The sequence below is a fragment of the Gracilinanus agilis genome, chromosome 3 (assembly GCF_016433145.1).
Source record: "Gracilinanus agilis isolate LMUSP501 chromosome 3, AgileGrace, whole genome shotgun sequence".
In the NCBI taxonomy this organism is placed as follows: domain Eukaryota; kingdom Metazoa; phylum Chordata; class Mammalia; order Didelphimorphia; family Didelphidae; genus Gracilinanus; species Gracilinanus agilis.
Window position 1 is genome coordinate 107,760,097 of NC_058132.1, and position 22,612 is coordinate 107,782,708.

The following is a 22,612-nucleotide window of genomic DNA, read 5'->3' on the forward strand; positions in this document are numbered from 1 at the left end:
GGTTGGTGATTAATAAGCCAAGTAGTAAAAATGAATTTGGACACTGTCTGAAAGTGAAGAGAAATCCTTAGCTTTTTCCTGCTATTGTTCCCCAAAATGAACCTTTCAAATGAATGTTGCCTTTTTAATCTAATATTACTCATATTGTGGCTATCACTTAATTTTTAAAACTCATTTGTAAAAAAGAGCAAAGAAAAGAGACATCTTGGGGGTGTCATAAGATAAAATTAAATATATATGTATATGTATGAAAGCACTTTTCCAAACTGTAAGCTCTATAAAAATATGAAATATCACTATAAAATAATAGGGAATGGTTCACTCATTTGGCAATTGCAGTCGTGGCTGTCCATGGTACAAAACAGTATATAAACAAAATGTAAATTATAATATATAATTATACTACACAAATCAATTCATATTCCTGCTAAGCCAAGGTGATTCCTAAGAGGCAAATGTACATAGTTAAAGAGGTGATGTTGCATAAACCAGGAAACCTGGAATTAACTCATACCTTTGACTCTGATTTCTTGTGTGATTCTGGATAAATATCACTTAGGAATGAGTGAATAACAGAGCATTTATCAATCATTTAACTCTGTGCCAAACACTATACTAACCAATGGCTAAAAGAAAGCAAAACAGTGACTATCCATAAAGATCTTACATTCTAATGGAAGACAATATATGAAGAGGAGTGGTAGTGGCCTCACAAAACTCTAATATGCACTGGTAGAAGGAATTCCCTCACTGTGATATCTACACAAATGAAATTATGGGAAAATTAATAACCTTCCCTCCAAATCCTTCTAATTCCCATTCCACTCCCCTAACCACTCCCCATAGGGGTTAAGACAAACATGTTGGTTCAACAGAGAATATTCTCTGTAGTAAAGTTAATTTGGTATAATGGTCCTGGTCTGTGGCTAATCTTACCCAGACTCTCTGGCTCACAACCTAGGAGTCACCCCTGGATTCCTTACTACCTTTTACCAGCCTCCAACTCATACCCAATCTGTCACCAAGGCTTGTTAATCTCATTGTTGCAACATTTTTCAAATATACCCCCTTCTCTCCTCTGACACTACCATCACTCTAATATAGGCCCTCATCACTTCACACTTGGATTATTGCAGTAGCCTGCAGATAGGTGTGCCCACCTCAAGATAAATCCATCCTTCATTTAGCTATTAAGGTGATTTCTCAAAATGAAGGTTTGATCCCTGTCAATCCTCTACTCATTAAACAACAGTGGCTTCCTATTGTCTCCAGGAGCAAATGCAAAAATATCCTTTTTGGTATTCAAAACCCTTCCTCATCTAGCCCCTTCCTCCTTTTCCAGTCTTTTTATACCTTACTACCTCTACCCCAAGGGGCTATTCTATGAATAAGATTCTCCATCTCTCAGTTTGGAGCTTCTTCTTGGGCTTTCCCCCATATCTGGATTGCTTTCCCTCCTCTACTCTATTAAAACTTTCTTGCCTTTATGTCCCAACTAAAATCCAATCCTTTTAAATTTCAGTAGTTATTTCATCTGTTATTGGATGTTAACAAATTTTATATAAATTTATATTTATATAATTTATAAATGTTAATTATTTCCTATTCTGTAATTAGCTTGCTTTGCATATTTTTGTTTGCATGTTGTCTCCCCCATGAGACTTTAAGTTCTTTGAGTGTCTTTTGTTGATTAAAAAAAAATTTTTTTTACCAATTACACATAACAAATTTCCACATAAGTTTTCTGAAGTTATGTGATTGAACTTGTCTCCCTTCCTCCCTTCCCTTCCCCCTCCTGGAGCTGGCAAATGATTCAATCTGAGTCATACATGTAGTATCATGCAAAACATATTTCTATATTGTTCATTTTTGTAAGTGAATAATCATCTAAAACCCGATTCCCAAAACATAAACCCAAATAAATGAAAAATGGTATGCTTTAATCTGCATTCCAACTCTAACAGTTCCTTCTCTGGAGGAAGATTTTTGCTGCTTTTTGTATCTTCAAATTTAGCACAGTGCCAGACATGTAATAGACCATGAATGTTTATTGATATTAAATACTGTTACCTGCAATTTTAAAATGAGTATTTTTAATAGCAACTGAGTATCCATGCAATGTCAACTGATTTTTTTTACCTGTAAAAGTGAATTAAAAAAATTTAAATAAGCGATTACTACATACTATTATTGAATAAAATAGAATTAGTCTTTATGGAGGTAAAATTCACAAATTTACAAGTCAAGCACAGGTGGTATCAATACATTCCCCACTTCCCCCCCTTGAAAAAGTAGCTGGTTCTTTTCAAAGAAAGCCTATAGTGGGTGTAAATAAATATTTCAACAAAGTTGTTTTATGATGATGACATAAAGGTTGTCTGCTTTGGTCAAAGGACAAAAAGAGTAGAGTTACCATAGCAAAAATGAATAGATAACCACTCTTTAATGCAACACTTTATTAAGTAAGCACTCACTGCCAAATTACCTCTGCAATTAAGTTTCTGCCCTCTGGAAGTTTATAGTTCTATTTCAGAGGCAAGTGCATATTTATTTATTTTTAAAATCCCTTATCTTCTGTTTTAAAATCAATATTGAATATGATTTCCAAGGCAGAAGAGCAGTAAGGGCTAAGCAATTGAGGTTGAATGACTTGTTCAAGGTCACACAGCTAAGAAATATCTGAAGCCAAATTTGAATCCAGAACCTTCTGTTTCTAGGCCTGGCTCTCTATCCACTGAGCTACCTACCTGCTCCACAAGTATATACAATTAGAGACAATAGTATGTAAAACGTAGTAAAATAGCCAGAAATCAAAGTATCCAGTACAGAAAGTGAATGACAGTGTTAAGGTTAACCTCTTTCAAATTTTGACAGATGTTCAAAATGTAACAGAGACAATTAAATGTAAGAGTATGTCCCATTCAGACTGCATTCATTATGGGTAAGAGAGTACCATTTATCTTTGAATAGATAATTTCGTAATTTGGTAAAGAATGAAAAACTTTGACTAAGGTAATTTTACCTTGTAAACTTTGGAGAAACTTTCAGTAGTTCTTTTGCATATAAAAGGCCAACATAGATAATGAGTAAAACCCAAGGGTCATAGACTGTCTAGTTCTCTTTTCCCAAAATACTAATTTGCACGGGACAAGTGGATAGATTTAACAGTTGTTTTTTAAAATAGGGACTCCTACACCCAGAGCTTATTAGGGGTATAAAAAGTATAATAAGTATTCCTTGACTATACATTGAGAACATTAAGCTAGATGACTATTGGGGTACCTTCTTGATTTGTATCTATGATTTGTATCTATGACTGATACTATAAACTATTTCTTTGTATTTCTTTCCTTGATTTCCAAGACAGTGAAGTCTCATGATTCTCCTCTTATATCTCTCCTAATTCCTCTCTGTCTTACGTTGGTTCCTCAACCTCCTTTTGCCCCTTTAACTTTTGATTTTTCCTTAAAGTTTTATCTTAAATCCTTTTCCTTTCTTTCTGTTCCCTAACATTTGGTAATGATTTTGATGACAAGGATGCCATCTATTATCACCATTATGAAGATGACTCCCAATTCTATATCTCTAATCCTAACCTCTTCTTAGAACTTTAGCTCCATGCTTCTGACTTCCTGTAGGATATACCCACTCACCAGACATTCAGAATTTAACATGTTTAAAATGGACATTATCATCTTCCCCAACTTGTTTCTAAGAGTAATAATAGTTCCCACATAATAGTGCTTTAAGATTTATAAAGCACTTTACATTTAACCCAGTTTTGATTCTTAAACTTTCCTTCAAGGCAGATATTATCACCAAATTACAGATAGAAAAAGTGAGACTCAAGAGGAGAGGGGTTAAATGACTTAATTCTTTTCATAAAGTAAACTCTGTGTGTGTGTGTGTGTGTGTCTGAGTGTAATTCTTTTCTTGGAATCTAGGAGGCAAAGTGAAACTTTTTAAAATTTGGATCTAGAGTGAAGAAGACTTTGGATTTGAAGTTGTAAAATGGGTTGATACAGTGGTTCCATTGCTTAGGTGTTGAGTGCCTTTAAGGAGGAGGCTAATTTTGTCTTTTTCTCCTGTGACTGATAAGTGCTTTTTAACTTATTTTGATTTGTATGGTCACTGCCTGTATGATTCTCAGCTGGACACTGAAACTCATAGTTTCTTCATCTGTAAAATGAGGTGTTTGGACTGGATGAGATCCCTTCTATCACTGATATCCTATGATACAGTATCCAAGTGAATCCACAAACAACATTGGAAGACATGGGAAAACATTTTCAAAAAGGAATATTTACATAAAGGATTTTTTAGATACATTGAACATATCAAGGAAACATTGTTACTGAATTGCCTCCAGGGATACTATATAAGTTTCATGGGGGTAAATTGTGACTAGACACCAAAATAGCAGGTTGTTTTGATTTACAGATTTCTTAATTTAAGTCTGCTTTGTAAATCTTAGAGACTGTTTAGATTAAGTCACATTTCCAAAGAACTCAGTTCACAGATTTTCTGGGTTGTTAAAACTTTTGGGAATCAACATAATGGGTTCTACCCCAACCTCCATCCTTTATGGTAATTCCTTTTTTTCCCCTCTGAGCTGCCCTAAGCACCCAATTTAACTATACTGTACAGCTTGGTACCAGGAAGTAACTTAAGAGAAAAGAGTCTTAATGTGTGAGTGAGTTCAAGTGAGTTGAAGGGAAGTAGATACCAAATCATACGGTAGAGAGAAAAAAGGATAATCAAGCTATTCTGAAAAAAAATTTTTTTTACAGAGCTCTTTTCATAATCTGAAATTAGTAATCCATATTATTTAATGAGCTGAATATATTTAACTATATGAAATTACCTTAGAATTAAATACGCGGATATATGAAGTGAACTTATGATGCCTTTAAAAAAATTTAATGGTTAACATGTAAGCATGTTTAATCTTAATAAGAATGATTTTCACGTTCCCCCATTATTAGGGAGGAATAGTCAGTCATTCCAAAAACAGGCCTGTAAAGCATTATGACCATAGTATGATCTCAGTTTTACTTAAAAATTTAAAGATTCTAATACATTACAAACCGATATAAAACACTTTGTTAGGTGCTGGGGATACAAAGACAAAACAAACAAACAAAAAAACCCACTTGAATAATCCCTACTCTCAAGGAGTTTACTTTCTATTTACGATTAGATGTAAGAAGTATGTGCTAGTTACCAAAGTCCTTGTTCCTAGTAGAAGGTTATCAAGAATTTAGCCAAAACTAAATATAACCCAATGGGTGGTCAATTTGCTAAGCGGTCTTTGAAAAGTTTTTTTTTTTAAGATGTTTACTTTTCACTTACAAGTTTAAAAAGGACGACAAAGGATAAACCCGAAGTCAAAATTAAAACAAAACAAAACAAAGCACATTCACCTTAATACGGGGGACAGTAAGGAAATTGCACTGGAAACCCGGAATTTCGGTAGACTATTAACTCTGACCATGATGTCAAAATACACTAGCGACGGTGACCCCAAAACTCAGAGATCAAACCTGTAACTTTACTCACTATCCTACGTATTGTCTTCAGTGAGTGACAAGTCAGCTACACTTTCTCCCTCCTTTCCCCCCACTCAATCTTTGGTTTCTGTTTCCCATTCCCGAGCTATGACAAGGAAGGAGGAAATAAAAATATAGAAAATGCATATGATACACAGGCCATGAAAAGCTTCAATCGCCCTTCTAGAGCAGTTCTCTCTGGGGATCAACAAAGTAGCTTTTACTATACAGAATTGTAGCTTAAGAAGGGAAACAATGAAGCGTGCTGCAGGCAATTAACCCTGGAGAGGGAATTAACTGGGGGAGTCTGACTTCCCTCTTGGAAGAAGCTCAGGGTAACTTCTCCATCTTAGAGAAGGAAAGAAAGAAAAAGCTTCCTGGTATATTAGGCAGCACTCCAGGGGCTTGAAAGTTTGAGTTTTTTTTGTTTTTTTTTTTTTTAATGGGGTGGGGGAGGTGGGACGGCTCTGTTCAGTTTTCTATCACAGATACCCAAAATTAAGGAATCCTAGAGACCTGGGCTAGGAGCCCCCAAAGTCTGGGCACGCGGGAACAGATGAATGCACATTAATGTCCTTCTTCCCCCGCACTTTTCGCTCGGCATACTGAGAGCCCTTGTGACTGCTGCCCTTCTGTGCGGAGTAAACAGTGACGAAGCCGTTGGCCTCGGGTACTCGATGCCAATCGCGAGGGTGGGGGGAGCCCGCTGGATTCCCCTTAGAACTGGACAGACGCCCTCCCGGGTTAAGCAGTACCCCCCTCCGCTGCCAGCCAGTCCCCTGAGACCCAGAAGTACAGGCCACATTAGGAGAAATTCCGTGCATTTCCCCCTCTTTTTCGTAGTGGGGTACAGGGGGAGGGACTTTTCAGGCTGCAGGAGAGATCTGCTTCCAACCCTGTGCCCCCTGGCGGGCGCGGGGGCGGCACTGGAGCTGTGGCTGCAGCAGCCGTTGCGAACTGGCCCTGCGGCCTCGGTGCACCAGAGACGTGAGGAGCGTGGACTAAACCAGCAGCCCGGCCCGAAAAGGCCCTCCCTCCTCTCCCACATCAAGCTATAGCTTTCCCCAAGCTGAGGGGAGGGTGGGTGGATGAATCACCATTGGTGCCAGCGCAGGCTGTAGGAAGGGGAGGGAAAAAAGAGCCGAGACTAGGCCACGCAGCTCCTCAAACTGGTTAGGTGAGGCTGCTGGGCTGGCCTCTCTGAGGGAATGGGCCTCTCTGAATGGGTTGTTATGGTAACAAATGACCGAACAGTCTTGTACAAACCGACCAATGAGAAGAGATGTCTCTTACACTCCACCTAGTAGGTCGGACTTGCGAAAGCCCCTGTTAGAGGCTGGAGGCGCGGAGGAAGGAGGCGGTGCGACGACGTCTTGTGAGGGGGAGGGGTACTTTCTGTCGTTCTCGCAGAAGATCCAATCAGGACTAGGCATCTTGCCGGAGCCCGCCCCCTTTCTGAGCGTCTCCCCTCCCCCTCGTTCATTTCGCACGACGCAGCGGTTGGGAACAGAGACATTTTCGGAGCTGGAGCCGCCACAGCCGCCGCCATTTTGTGTCTGTGGAGAAAGAAGGAGCAGCGGCGGCGAGTGAACTAGGCAGAAACCCCCTCCCCCACCCCGTGCGACGGCGGCGGTTCCCACCCGAGGCTCCCCCCTGGTGTCGTCCCTAACCCCCCCCTCCGTGGTCAGCATGTGGTAAAGCCGGAGCCGCGAGTGACCCGTCGAGAGGAGGAAGAGGAGTCGCGAGGGAGGCGGGGTAGCGGGCGGCGGCGGCGGCGACAGCTGCGGCGGATCTCGGAGGGGGGCCGCGGCGCGATGTCGGAGCCGGCGCCGGCCGAGGCCGGTACCGCGGGGGCCCGGGAGGACGCCTGTCGGGATTATCAGTCGTCCCTGGAAGACCTGACCTTCAACAGTAAACCGCACATCAATATGCTGACCATTCTGGCTGAGGAGAACCTGCCTTTCGCCAAGGAGATCGTCTCCCTCATCGAGGCCCAAACCGCCAAGGTTTTTATACACCCCGCAGCCTCCTATTCTTCTAATACCCTAATACTAGTGTCTGCCTCATCCCAGGTCCCACTCTGATCCAAGGGGGACAATCTCTTCCCTCTCCCCCCCACCTCCGCTCAGGCTCATACACGCAGCATGGCGGGGCCTGTCCCCGGGGAAGGGAGGGGGGCGGCGGGCGGGGGAGGGTGGAGCCCCACTTCCGCTTACCAGCACCCCATTCAGACCTCTCCTATTCTATACATCTATCTCTCGGATGGACCTTGGTCGGGGTGGGGTTGGGGGGGGCAATTCCACTTCACGCTGGGAAACTAAGAGCTAAAATGCAACGTTTAGCTTTATGCAGTGGGAGTGGGTTCATCGCCCATCCCTTCACACGATCCCCCCTTTCTGGTAATGGTGCTTTGGGACCTGGGAGGAGGTGAAAAGGGACTTGGGAGTGAGCTGGTGGGGAGGGTAGGGGGGGGTGTAGGGCAATTGGCCCCCGAGTGGAGCAGCCTCTTGTAAGAGCCCAACATGGCGCCTGAAAGGCACATGATGCGAAGGGGAAGAGAGGAGGATCCACTCCCTGCCAGCCAGGCAGCTGCTCACACCCGTCAACCCCATATTGGGGTGGGGGTGGCTAGAGTATATACCTTTTGGCACTCATCTCTCCTATTGGAGAATTTAAGATACCCACAGATTATGAGAAATTGGAAAACAATCTTCCCCAAAGCTTTTGGGATCCTAATTATAGGGGGAGGGGCAAGAATAGACCTTAATAGATGCCTTGTTATAAAGTGTTCCTAAAAAGTGTAGTTCCTGATTCTTTTTCCTCTTCCTTAACTGAAGGTTTACATATTATTCACCCATCAGTGGAGGTGATCTTTTGTGCCACTTTTTTATTTGGCTATAGTCTTCCTATTCTGTGGACCTTATTGGTGGGAGTGGGAAGAGTCTGAGTGATGTCATTTAAGTAGTTACTGTTAAATTTTAGATATTACAAAAGTGAGAGATAATACAACCTCCCAGTGTCAGTTTTAAAAGTAATTTTCAACCCTGTATTTATGGTCTAGTTTTTCCTAGTTAATGTTAGTGACTACCGTTATACAGGATGAGCTCTCCTCTCAGTAGAGAGAACTCCTTTAAAAGGCCACTTTTAACAACAACCACCAAAATATTGTCTAGAGACGGTTTCTGTCTAGTGTAAAATGAGTGGTCTGACTTTTTTAAATAAATGGTTTTGAAATGTGTGACTGGTATTATAAAATTTGTGAATAAAACATATAAAATATGTATTTGTCTTTTTTATTTACCATTGTAAGGTGTAGAATCTGTTTTCAAGACTTATTTTTAAATATGTGGTTGTGTGTTTAAAACAAAATTTAAATTCCGTGACTTGGGGTTCATTCTTCCTTTAGGTTCCAATCTTTCCAGCAACTTAAGTCTTCCGGTGCTACACTTTTCAGATGGCCCTTTTCAGCCCTTAATTTAGAGGGGACAAGAAAGCAGTGAGCATTTTTTTAAAATGAAGGCCCCAACATGCTAACAATTTGACAGCTAAAATACAACTATTTCAGGGTCTGAAATTTTGTTTTCATGTGGATAGCCTGTATGCAACAACTGTTTGTTTTTCTTTGGCCATTTTTAAAGCACAAAATTAAAACAGGAAGGATTGAAAATACCAAAACATTGTAGACAGGTTAAAATTCCCTTAGTTAATGAAATTCCTTTCTTTATCTTGATATCACAGACACCAATGGGACTTGAAGACTAAAATATTTTAGCCTTATTGAAGGCCTAGCTCTTAACTTGAATTTGAATGCTTTTTTAATTACTGAAACCTTAGTTTGCTTTGTGTTTTTTTTTAAGTGATCTGTCAATTTTACTTTCCAAATAGCCTGATTTTGTAGCTCAAGTTGACACTTAAAGAAATGGTTTCGATGGATCCGGAGGACCTTCAAGAACTGGAAAGTTAACCCCCCCAAATAGTAACCACATTAAAACATCTAGTTTGTGGACAAATACACAGTGGTAAAATAGATGAACAGAGAGCTCTTGGGGCTGAGCGATGATATGAGAGCCGTGAGTGAGTTTACTACACTTTTCCCGATTAAAGCCAGTTTGAGGAAAAGATGTAAGGTCTTCATTCTGCCACAGTTTTGAAATCTGTCTTAATGAGGGTTGGGTTGGTTGAGGGTGAGGGGAGGGATGGATGATGTTTCATTTTAGTATCAAAGTGGTTTGGTTTTGCCCTCAGGGAGTATTGTATCCTTATTTTGTAGAATCACAGAACTATTAAACTTGAAATTCAGTTTTCACATATACTTTGACCCCTACCATGAGACAGCCTTAACTACAAATGACTGACTGTGTTTGTTACATAAAAAGACTCCACCTACTTTATATACTGCTTACATACACAACAATAGAAGTAGCATTCTGGACCGATTTTGGTTTTAAAATGATGACCTCAGGTACCTCTTCACCAGGTTATGAAAACAAGGATTAAAATGGTATAGCAATACCTTTTAAGGGTAAAGACACATCCATAAAGTACTTGACATGTTTGATACTTGGCTATGGTTTATCAAAGCAGTGGCCTTGTGGACCTTAAAAAAAAGCCAGTTAGGATTTGAAGGAAACATTCCATGCAAGGTTATTCAGTTTCTTTAGCCAAATTCAGTGGTACAGGCATTAAATAATATATATATATATATATAAAAAAAAAGCAAGAGCACTTCCACACACTTGTATGGGCAGTTGGTTTTGTGAAATAAAGTTGGCATTGTGTTCAAGAGTTGTGAGCCCTACCCTAGCTACACTTAGCTAGGGGAAAGGTTGCTGGGGATTTGAGAAAACTTGGACACTTGGAGGTGGGGTAAGGTGGTGGTAACTGGGAATGACTTAAGGTTTTTAACCATGGGAGATCCTATGGATTTGAGGAGTATAATCAACACACAATTTGTATGGTTTGCCTTCTCTAATGCTCCTCAACAAGTCTGTGTACCTGCTGATGCTTTCTGGAAGTTTGCTGTGCCTTCTGCTACTAAAAGCCAATGAATGAGTGGGTAGGCACTGCAATTGAACTGGGCAACAGCAATTCTTTTGCCTTGGAAGCCCTAACAAACAGTACCAACATCACTACACTGACTGCACAAATTTAGATTCAGTGGTTTGTGCATGTCAAAGAAAAAAAAACAGCTCGACGGAATGTACATCCCATGAAGAGCATCTTCGGTGCAAATCGTGGTTGCCAGTGTCAAGTTCAACCTGACTTACATGACTCAACCTGCTGCTTGATCCTGTTTTTCTTGTATCAGTAACAAACCCCCCAACTTGCTGCATGTCTTACATGCAGTTTAAAAAGTGGTTTGTCATTAGCCTGAGATGTGAAACCTTCCTGAGTCTTCTGATTCATTAGGACTGTAAAATAATTCTAGCCCTTTCCCAGTGTGACTTAATAGAAAACAAAGGCTACATAGAATTCAACATATAAAATAATGCCTACTGAAGTTACCTTGGGCTTTCTGCCAGAAATCTGAATTCTGTTATTTCATGAAGCCTAGGCACACTATTTTTGAGTTTGTGTGGGTCATGAAACAACACTTTTGGGTTCCAGCAGAAGAGAATTAATGGTATTTTTTTTTTTTTTTTTTGCCACTCTCAATCTCATTTTCTCCCACTTTAAAAACACAGTTTACTACCACATAAACCTGAAACAGCATTGTGTCCAGTAATTACATTCACGATTGCACTTTTTTCCCTTCTCAGTAATTGAGCTTGTTTTGTCTGCTCCACAAATGTCAGTATAAGAGAAACTAATTGAACATTTGAGCTTCATATAGATTAATGTCAACCCAGTGGTACTTAGTATCAACCAAAAATAGGTCTGTATTTGTGGGTTTGGAAATTCATTTGCAAACAATTTAAAAATGATATTTCCTTATACTAAACTTCTCAGTTTCTTTTTATTACTTCAGGCTCCTTCTACAGAGAAGCTCCCTGTTATGTATCTTATGGATTCCATTGTGAAGAACGTTGGAAGAGAGTATCTTACTGCCTTTACTAAAAACCTAGTTGCAACATTTATTTGTGTGTTTGAAAAGGTATATATGAATTTAGAAACATTCTGAATTTTTAAAAAATGTTCCAGATTAAATAAATACTTGTTATTGTGTTGGGTTTTCTTGGGTGAATAAATGTTTGGTTCTTTAAATTTTTTTCTTTTCTCATTTACTATTTAAAAAAGGAGTGATTAGTGTTAATTTCTAAGCGGTAACAGTGAAGACAGTTTATTTTCAGAATTATTTCCAATACCTTTGCATTGACCATTTTCTTAATTTCAAATTTGTTGTTTTGTCACTTGGAATATGTACAGGAATGACTTGAGACAAAAATAAGTTAAGTAATTTGTTAGTGGTGGTAGATTGTTGAATACCCCCTACCTAAGCATTGGTCCAGTATTTCTGAGTTTTTTGGTAGTCAGAAACGACTTGTCTATTACTTTCTGCAAGTAAAAGTATCTCAGCTGGGTTATGCTTGAGTTTCAGATTTTAGTTTATCCTTCTGTATTATACAGTCCTTTTTTTCTTAGTATTTGAGATAAAGTTTTTGGGGGTGTTGATTTTGTGGATGAAGTTGTTTAGAATACTTCCTTAGTATTTTGTATCAAGTATAGTTTATACAGTATTTAAAATGTTGAGGAAGAATGAGTAAAGGTGATTGAATTTGCTTAGGTAAATTCCCTGACTGTTTCAAATGAGCCTGTGTATCTTTCAACACTTGTGAGAATTGAATTTTGGTCATACCTTGTGTTCTGTTTCTTGCTAAGGAAATAAGTTACTTTTTATGTTTTTATACGAGTATTTAGCTGGGGAAATACTAATTTGGGATTGGGTTATAGAATCAAATTAAGTTTTCAGTGTTAGATATTACATGCCTGTTACAATTAATACTTAGGAGTTAATAGGAAATTTGGAAACTTAGAGGAAGTATTCGTAGTATGTACTGAATTGCTTTTAAAATGAAATATGAGGGGAAAAAAGGCGTTTCTGATCACTAATAATATCTAGTTCAGATCTTTGTTAAATGATCTTCTGGGAGGTTCTGATTAAGGAAAGAGAGACAAGTTTGGGTACTGAGAAGTGTCCACATTGCTTTTAAAACAAAGATGTTTTGCCTGTTAACATTTTCATGTGTCATCAACCTTCAGTTTAAATTCATTTAGATCTTTAGGGTAGATTAAACGTGTTTTTTCATAGTTGATTCCAATAAGTAGAGTTGTCCAATGCACTTTAAAATAATTTATAATAATTGATGTTAAAAGATTCAAATTACCATTGACTTTTTGATTATTCAGAGGCTGCTAATCTGGGTTGTGGAAATTTTAGGACCCATGATGTCTCTTCTAGCTGCTAGATAATTTTGATTTCTAATCACTTAGTAGCATTTACAAAGAGGACAAGTAAAATAAAATGTAAAAATAAAGTTTAATTAATTTGGGCTGTGTCTTAGCACAATTTTAGAAATTGACTTGGAAAGTTTCAGGTTTAGGTTATGGATTTTCATTATAATGCTAACCCTTTTATTACAAATAATGGAGAACTGGCTGAGATAATGATTGCCTTAACTTTTATGTTACTATCCTTTTCTAAGGAACCTTTTAATAGTCAGGAAGTGTTATCTTTGAAAGAGATTAAAATTCAAATGTGCAAATGCACTGTGCAAGGGGCTGGAATAGTCTAATTCCATCCCAGATATTGACCATTTAAAGGTTTTAAAATGTAAGCATTTTGTTACACTGCATTCTGATAACACCGTTTTCTTGTGACTTTGGATTACTCCACATGAAAAAGTCATTTTAGGACCGAAGTAAAGCTTTTAGAGTATTATACTTTATAAATGGGAAACTTGTACTGTGAATAAGAAAATAGTTGCCATATTGAATTGCAGTTATAAAAACAAGAAATTTGTCTTGAATGAGAGCCAGTAGGTATTAACAACTTGAGCTTTGCCAATTTACTTTTCTTGGAGGAGAAAAAACTAAACTATTAAAATTTGGAGTTTGTAAATTAAATATTAATTACAATTCTATGTATCCATAGGAAAAAAGCATACATAAAATGGAGTAGCTTAGCAATTCAGAAGGATTAATTGCATTTTGTGTATAAAACTTTTTATAGTAACTTAACAAGCAATAGAACTGTTCTGTTGTTCTAGGTGGATGAAAATACTAGGAAAAGTTTATTTAAATTACGCTCCACATGGGATGACATTTTCCCTTTGAAGAAACTTTATGCCTTGGATGTCAGAGTTAATTCATTAGATCCTGCTTGGCCAATTAAGCCTCTACCCCCCAATGTGAATACTTCTAGCATCCATGTGAATCCTAAATTTTTAAATAAATCGGTAAGTTTTCATATGAATGCTACATAGTTAACATTCTTGTCACTAGTTTTATTTTTCTGCTGTAAAATTATTGAAATAAAACCAGAATACAGTACTCTAAATCTGTTAAATTGAAAAGGAAAGAACTTATTAATTTGTCTTTTAGTTGGCATAATATTTCTTTTTTTTAATTTAATTTAATTTTCACTAAGATCTTTCTCTTTCACTTTTCTTACTTTTCTTCCTGCCACCATCCATTGAGAAAGAAAACAAAGCATATAAACATGTATAATCAAGCAAAACAAATTCCCACATTGGCTAAGTCTAAAAAAGGTCTTATTCTGTACCTGAGTCTCTTCTCTCAAAAGAAGGGAGAATGTTTCGTGTTGAGACCTCTAGAATTGTGGTTGGTCTTGAGAGTTCCTAAGTCTTTCAGTGTTTCTCTTTATAATTTTATTGTACAAATTATAACTTTTTTTACCTTTTGCAGATTTGACATGGTTAGATGTTTTAGAACATAATTGAAAATATTGTGTTAAGATTTTTTAAGTGAGATATTTTAAAGCTGACAATTGGCCATTCAATTCATTTCAAAAGGTGTTAAGAATTTTAATGAGTTAATATATTTTTGAGCCACATTTTAAATTCCAGGGTAGCTATAATATATTTTTTCTTTTCATACTATTTTATAGCCTGAAGAACCTCCTACACCTAGCACAGTGGTCAGTTCCCCTGGTATCTCCACTCCTCCAATTGTCCCTGATATCCAAAAGAATTTGACCCAAGAGCAACTGATAAGGCAACAGCTGCTGGCAAAGCAAAAACAGTTGTTAGAACTTCAGCAGAAAAAATTGGAGCTGGAGCTGGAACAAACTAAGGCACAACTGGTAAGTAGGAGAGATGTTACATATGCCCTAAAGTGTCTTATTCTAAGTCTAATCATTCCTTCAAAAGTAATCTGTTTTGTATGTGGTCATTGTTGGTTTTTTTAAAGCAGTATACCTTAATTATTTGCATATGATTTCAGAATTTTTCTGTCTTAAAATAAATGATTTGACAAATTACGGTACATTATTTATTAAAGTCAGATATAATAAAAATAATTTTAGTGTACATCATTTAGTTTTCTTCCCCAAAAGCAATTTAATTCCTGCAGTAGTATGATATCCTTAATAATTATGTTTATAGGATTTGTTTCCAGAGTGAATTCTCTTATTGTTCATGTTCTTGGTATTGTAAAGCTAAAACTCTTGAAAGTAAGCTTGAATGTTGACTTCATCTTCACAAGTTCTAATATCTAGTTGAGAAAAATCCTGCCTTTTCTAGTATCTTTAACTATTCTCTAACTAGTAGCTAGCATCTAATATCTAATAATAATAATTTCTAACATTTATATAGCATTTGCTATGTGCCAGGCACTGTGTTAAGCACTTTACAAATATCTCATTTGATCTTCACAACTCTGGGAGAGAGGAGCTCTTATTATCCCTATTTTACAGTTGAGGAAACTGAGGCAAACAGGTTAAGTGACTTATCCAGAGTCAAGACAGCTAGTAAGTTACTGAGGCTGAATTTGAACCGACTCTTAATCCATCCAGGCTTAGACTCTAGGCCTGACTGATTCCACCCATTGTGCCATCTAGCTGCTTTCTTCAAAAACTTCATAAAAGATCTTTTAAACGGTTGCTTTGGTAGTATTGATCTTTAGATAGGTTAAGTTTTGATACTCTAAAAGACATGTAAATCACAATTTTCTTGTGTATGCTAGAAAATGCTGGTATGTTCTTACTCTTTTATAAGCTTTAATTCTGTGTTTGAGAAATTAGATTATCATAAACCCTTTTGAAGGAAGCTTTTAAGATTAAAGGAGCAAAGAGAAGACCTTAGATAAGTGACTTTTTTGCCCATAGTTTCTTTGTAAAAGTATGGGGGTGGGGCACCTGGGTAGCTCAGTGGATTGAGAGCCAGGCCTAGAGATGGGAAGTCCTAGGTTCAAATCTGGGCTCAGACACTTCCCAGCTGTGTGACCCTGGGCAAGTCACTTGACCACCCCTATTGCCTACCCTTACCACTCTTCTGACTTGGAGCCAATACATAGTATTGACTCCAAGACAGAAGGTAAGGGGTTAAAAAAAAGAAAAAATATGAGGGCTGTACCTGTAGAGGACTTTTGGTGCTAAATTTATGATCCCTAAAGTATATATTTTTTGGCATGTGCAGGAGACAGTTTTTTATGGGGCAGCTTTTTTTTTCCCCCCAGAAGGAATATTCCTTTATAACAGTTAATTTAGTAATTTAGTTCTAGAAGGAGGACCTCAAAGCCACGGTACTATAAGGAGGCAGTAAGGGAACAGGTTTCTGAATTAGGCCCCAATTCTGGCTACCCATCATTATGTACTGTCTCTGAAATAGGCTGCCTTTCCAAAACCCTCTGTGGATAGAGCATCAGGCCTGAAGACTGGGAGGTCCTGGATTCAAATGTGGCCTTAGACACTTCTTAGCTATGTGACCCCAGGCTTAACCTCAATTGCCTATCCTTTGTCTTTCTGTCTTAGAGTTGTTACTATGACAGAAAGTAATAGTGTTTTTAAAATAGTTATTTACTGCTACTTTTTTTAAAGTGATGAAAACTTTAAGAAAGGGGCAGCTAGGTGGTTCAGTGGATAGAGAGTCAGGCCTGTAATCAGTGGGTGTCCTGGGTACAAATCTGTCCTTATACATTCTTGTGTATAGCCTGGGTAGGTCACTTAACCCCAACTGCCTAGCCCTTTCTGTTCTTCTCCCTTGGAATCAATACCTAGTATCAAGTTTCAGGCAAGAAAGTAAGGGTACAAAAAACCCCAAAAGACTTTAAAGATAGGGCCAGCAGTAGTAGTGGGACCATGTCTGTGTTGGCTAGTTTTATTTGTATGACTTATTTGAGTACTCAATTTTAGATCCAGAAGCTTTTGCTTTTCAGCATGCAGCTCATAATCACAGGATATGTTCTTTGGGTATAGTTAGGCCAAAAAATGTTGGAGTAGTAGAGGAAACATTTTCTCTGCTTTTTATCGTCGGTTACTTGGTGAGGCAGTGGGACCAAAAAGGGGGGAGGCTTGGGCCTATAATGGTAAGTAGGTCTTAGTAGAGCTGACCTTAGAATCAGGATGAACTTGGTCTCAAGTTCCCTTTCTGACACATTTGACTGTATAACCCTAAGCAAGTCTCCTAACTTCTTACTTACTGCCTCAGGTAAATTTCTCAAGACTAAAAATTGCAAAATAATTATTGACTTCTGTTGAGGAGGAAGGGTGTTTGACAGAATTATAGAAACTGACAGTTGGAAGGAAACATAGTGGCTATCTAGATGAATCTTTAGGTTCATCCAGTTTCTGCTTGAAGACTTACAAGGAGGGAGAATCTACTACTTTACCAGCTCTTTAGGCAGTGTGTTCAGCTCTTAAGACTGCTCTATTTGTTGTGATAACTTCAAATACATGAAAACAGATGTCATGTACCTGAGTCATGTACCATGCCCAGTTCTTTCAACCATTTCTTATAAAACAGGTATTCAGGGCCCTACATCACTCTCATTACTAACTTCTGGACATTCTCTACCTTATCAATAGCCTCCTTAAAACTGATGCCCAGAACTGAAGATAGTACCCTAGAAGGAATCTAATGATGGAAGACTGTAGTGGGGCTTCCTTATCTTGCAAGTTATACCTGCCTCTACACTGCTCAAGATTGTATTCACCTTTTTGGCTGTCACATCATTTGCTTCATATTGAGTTTGCAGCTTACAAGACTAAGTAGCAGAAAAGCAGTAAAGGTTAGGCAATTAGGGTTAAGTGCCCTGCTCAGGGAGACATACATAGCTAGGAAGTATCTTGAGGTCAGATTTGAGCCCAGAACTTCTGACTCCTGGCTAGCTGCCTTTCTCTTATTCTTGTTAGGTTGATTTTTTTTTATTCACTTGCAAGAGTTTACATATCCTATTGAATTTTTTTTTATAAGATTCAGCTCAAATGCTCTTCCTGTCTAGCCCTTGTTGTCTGTCTTGCAGGATGTTGGTATTCTTCCTAGCTTTGCATCATTTACAAATTTGGTGAATATACGTCTGCTTATATCCCAGGTTGTTGATAAAAATCTAAACAGCAGAACACCATAAATTCCAGGAGATAATACTTCTCTAGAAACTAGCTGCCACTTTGACATTGTGTCACTAACAACAATTTTTTGAATCTAGTCATTCACTCAGTTCTGGATTCAACTGACTATTATTAACTACTCCATATCTCTTCAGCTTGTTCACGAACAATATGAGACACTTAATCAAAAGCTTTTCTAAAATTTAGATAGAAGACTATATCTAAAACATTTTCTTCATCTGTAGTATGATCCTGTCAAAAAAGGAAAATGAGTTTAGCATAACATTATCTTTTTTTTTAAACTTTTACCTTCTGTCTCAGAATCAAGTTCCAAGATAGAAGAGTGGTAAGGGCTAGGCAATGGGGGTTAAGTGACTTGTCCAGTGTCACACAACTAGAAAGTATCTGAGGCCAGAGTTGAACTGAGGGCCTGGTTCTCTCTGTTCACTGAGCCACCTACCCTGCTCTTAGCATAATACCTTCTGGATGAAGATAGGTTGGCTTTTTATAGTCACAGATGCTGTTTCCTTCCAGTCATTTCTTTAATCTCAATTAGAGTTTTCCTAGGAGTGAATATAAAGTTTATGGGCTTCTAATTTACAGACTCTTTTTCCTTTACCTTCCTTTTTTTCCCCTTCTTTTTTAATAAATTGGGTCATTTGGTCTTTTTTTTTTTTTTTTTTTTTTTTAATCCTTACCCTCCCTCTTAGAATCAATACTGTGTATTGGTTTCAAGGCAGGAGAGCAGTAAAGGCTAAGCAGTGGGGGTTAATTTACTTGCCCAGGGTCACACAGCTAGGAAGAGTGTCTGATGTCAGATTTGAACCTAAGATCTCCTGTCTCTTGTCTGACTCTCAATCCACTGAGCCACCTAGCTGCCCCTCAGGTCATTTGAGTTTCAGAAAAGTAAGAGTCTCTGCATTCTCTGTTTTCACTTAATCATATTCTAAGCCAGAGATGGCGAACATTTTAGAGACTGTGTACTGTGCACTGCCTTTGGCCTCCCTCCCTCTCCCCCCCCCCCCCCAAGATCCTGTGCCATTCTCCTCCTACCCAGACCAAGTGCTGCATTGCACCCTCCCTCATTGGGCTTCTGGGCAGAGGCCCAGATGATGTGAATAAATGTCATCAGGCATGGTGGGAGGGGGGAGGGGAGCAGCTCCACCCTAGTCTCTCTGCCTTTCTAGTAACAAACTTTGGCCTGGTGATGGCATGCATGCTCATAGAGAGTGCTCTATGTGCCCTTTCTGGCACCTGTGTGCCATAGGTTCACCATCATGGTTCGAGGGGGGGGGGGGAGGCACTCCAAGCCAAAGGTTCTATCCCTTTGATCCTCCTTTCCTCCCCCCAGTATAGCTTAAAACAACAAAAGTTACTTTTTGTTTTTGTCCTTTGTTTACCTCAACAGTCTTTGTTTATTCTGAGCTTTAGCATTCCTAATATTATTTTACAAGATGGCACCAGTTTCTTATAATAATCTTCTGTTGGCTTGCGTTACATTGCCATTTTCTGCACATTTCTTTTTTGAAATCTAGGTTGATAATTTCTTTTTTATCCATGTTGGTCATGTTAGGGGAAAAAAAAATCACATTTTTTTCCCTCACTGGAATTGTTGGCCTGTGTCTTCTGAATTTTTTTTATAACAGGATTGCAAAACAATTAGTAATGGTCTGACCATAATCTACTCCCCCCAAATAGTAAATTCTAGTGGCTCTTTACTAGTGAAATCTTTCATTTTTAAAGAGCTTTATAACCTGGTCTCTTCTTTCCAGTCTTCTTCCTAAGTCTGTTCCCTTTCATATGCTCTGACTTTCTTGGTGCTCCTCAAACCAGACATTTATCATCTTTTTAAAAACTCTTTTTGTTTTATTCTAAGGCAGAAGAGTGGTAAAGGTTAGGCAGTGGTAGTTAAGTGACTGGTCACACAGCTAGGAAATGTCCGAGATCAAATTTGAACCCAGGGCCTCCCATATCTAGGTGTGGCTCTGAATCTACTGAGCCACCTACCTGCCCCCAGACATACTCTTTTTACTCTTGAGTGCTTTCATGGGCTGTCCCTTTCCTTTTTATTTCTGACTCTTGGTTTTCTTAAGTCGCAGCTAAAGTTATGCTTTTTGGAAGCATCCTTTCATGGTCCTCCTTCATATTAGTACCTTTTTGTTGAGATGATCACCAATTTATCCTATATTTATCTTGGTCGCATATTGTCTTTTTCATTAGTCTGAACTCTTTGAGAGCAAAGACTGTTTTTTGGCTTTCCTTTGTATCCTTAGCACTTAGCACAGTGCATTGTACATAGTAGATTCTTAATAATTGTTTGGTTTAAGGGGGGAATGTTGTGGATACAGTTAACTAGATGTTAGCAAAGTTTTTGATAAAGTATCATTGTTTTTGTGGAGAAGATGGAGAGATAATTAAGCATCTCCCATCTTTCTGGCCTGACTTCCCCTGAATCATTTGACTACATGGGATCCTACCCATATTTCTTTCCTCTGAATGCTTTGAAATCTGCTTTTCCAGAATCTAGGGTTCATGTCAGGCTATTCTTGGATTTCACCTTCTCTGTTTACAAACTAGAGTGGAGTAGTCACTTCCTTCCCCTATCCCCATCATTTTTATTCTAGTAGCCTCTCTGTAGGTGACTTTCTCCTTTTTGATTATTCTTCATCTTTTGAAGGATTTTATTATTACTGAGGCAATTTAAGGTTATTTTGGCTTTGGCAGAGAACTCTGCAGCAGATGTTTGGAAAATCCACATCATGCTTTTTTTGCCAGGCTTGTGATGTTTCCCAAATTCCTCATCTTTTTCCTTTTTCTGACCAAATGGTCTGTAGTATACTTGATGACAGCTAATTCACAGTGAGCTTACTACATTGAGGAAATCTCAAGTTGGCTCAAAAAAAAAAAAAGTAAAAGACTTCTTTATTTCCTTTGCAACCCCTCAATTAATACAATGCTATGCATGGTGTTAGGAATTCAGTGATTACTGAGTAGAAGAATAAATCGGACTGAGGTTATTGTGTGAATATTTGTTTTCTCTAGTTCCAGATTTCTTAACAACCAATTTGCAATTTTTACAATGTTTATATGATAAAAATTTGTTTATTTTTTTCAGGCAGTTTCTCTTAGTGTTCAGCAAGGGGCAACTAACATAGTTCCTGGATCGGCACCTTCCAAATTACTTGTTTCACAAATTCCACCTATGGCAGTTAAAGCTTCTCATCAGGTTTCTGTACAGCCTGAAAAGAGTCGCCCCTCTTCATCCTCATCATCACAGCTACAGGATATGAAAGTAACAAACAGAGATCCCCGTCTTAATCGGATAAGCCAACATTCTTCTCATGGTAAAGAACAAAGTCACAGGAAAGACTTTCTAGTGAATACAATGAATCAATCTGATATCAAGGCAAATAAATCTATACCTACTGATAAACAGAACTCATCAAAGCAAGAAAAAAGTAAATCAAGTGAAAAAATCACAAAGAAAGAACTTGACCAGTTAGATACTAAGTCCAAATCTAAATCTCCTTCACCTTTGAAAAACAAATTTTCTCATACAAAAGATATAAAAAATCAGGAATCTGAAAGTCGAGGGGTCCCTGAAATGAGCAAAAGAGATCCACGATTAAAAAAACACCTCCAGGATAAGCCTGATGGCAAAGATGATGACTCAAAAGAGAAGAGAAAGTCCTCAGAAAAAAAAGATAAAGAAGAGCATGTGAAATCATCTGAACATAGACTCACTGGAGGTAGAAATAAAATTATAAATGGCATTGTACAAAAACAAGAAGCTGGTGCTGAAGAATCAGAAAAACAAGGGACAAAAACAGGAAGATCAAGTACTAGAAAACGGTCACGATCACGATCTCCCAAGTCTCGATCACCAATTACGCATTCTCCAAAAAGGAGAGATAGACGCTCACCTAAACGAAGGCAAAGAAGCATTTCTCCTTCTACTTCTACACCTAAAACTGGAAAGCTACGTCAATCAGGAGTTAAGCAGTCACATGTAGAAGAATTTACACAACCTTCTCGTGATGAAAGAAATTCTAATAAGAGAAGTGCTAAGCAGGACACTCGAGATCCTAGGCGAGTAAAAAAGACTCAAGAAGAGAGACCACAAGAAACTGTAAATCAGCATTCTACGAAATCGGGATCAGAACCAAAGGAGAATGTAGAAAATTGGCAAAGTTCTAAGTCTACAAAAAGATGGAAATCTGGTTGGGAGGAAAACAAAAGGTAAGTTATTGTAATTTGATGAAAAAAATGTATTTATGTATATATTCTTAGAGTAATTAACATATACCATTTTACTCAGTCAGCAGACATTTATTAATGGGTTCTAGGCACTATACTATGTACTGAAGGGGATAGGATGCAAAGATGAAATTGAAGTAGTTCCTGCCTTTGAGGTCATTCTAGCAGAAAACATGCATGTATAGGCACATATAAAATAGTTTTAAGGTAATTCTGACAGGAAGACATTGTAGGAAGAGGAGGAGGTACATGAAAGACCTTTTGTAGAAGATGAGATTTGAGCTAAGTCTTGAAGGAAGTC

General features: G+C 38.2%; 1 protein-coding gene across 4 annotated transcripts in view; it reads left to right on the forward strand.

The window, feature by feature from the left end:
• The first annotated feature begins 7,347 nt into the window (after nucleotides 1-7,347).
• PCF11 (PCF11 cleavage and polyadenylation factor subunit) overlaps nucleotides 7,348-22,612 on the forward strand; it is a 34,437-nt gene continuing 19,172 nt past the window's right edge. For all 4 annotated transcript variants that reach the window (XM_044668191.1, XM_044668192.1, XM_044668193.1 and 1 more), the window contains exons 1-5: nucleotides 7,348-7,555; nucleotides 11,518-11,643; nucleotides 13,757-13,945; nucleotides 14,617-14,811; nucleotides 21,170-22,293. In XM_044668191.1, coding sequence (XP_044524126.1) covers nucleotides 7,364-7,555; nucleotides 11,518-11,643; nucleotides 13,757-13,945; nucleotides 14,617-14,811; nucleotides 21,170-22,293 — 1,826 coding nt within the window. In that variant the 5' untranslated portion in view covers nucleotides 7,348-7,363. The remainder of the gene's footprint in view (nucleotides 7,556-11,517; nucleotides 11,644-13,756; nucleotides 13,946-14,616; nucleotides 14,812-21,169; nucleotides 22,294-22,612) is intronic.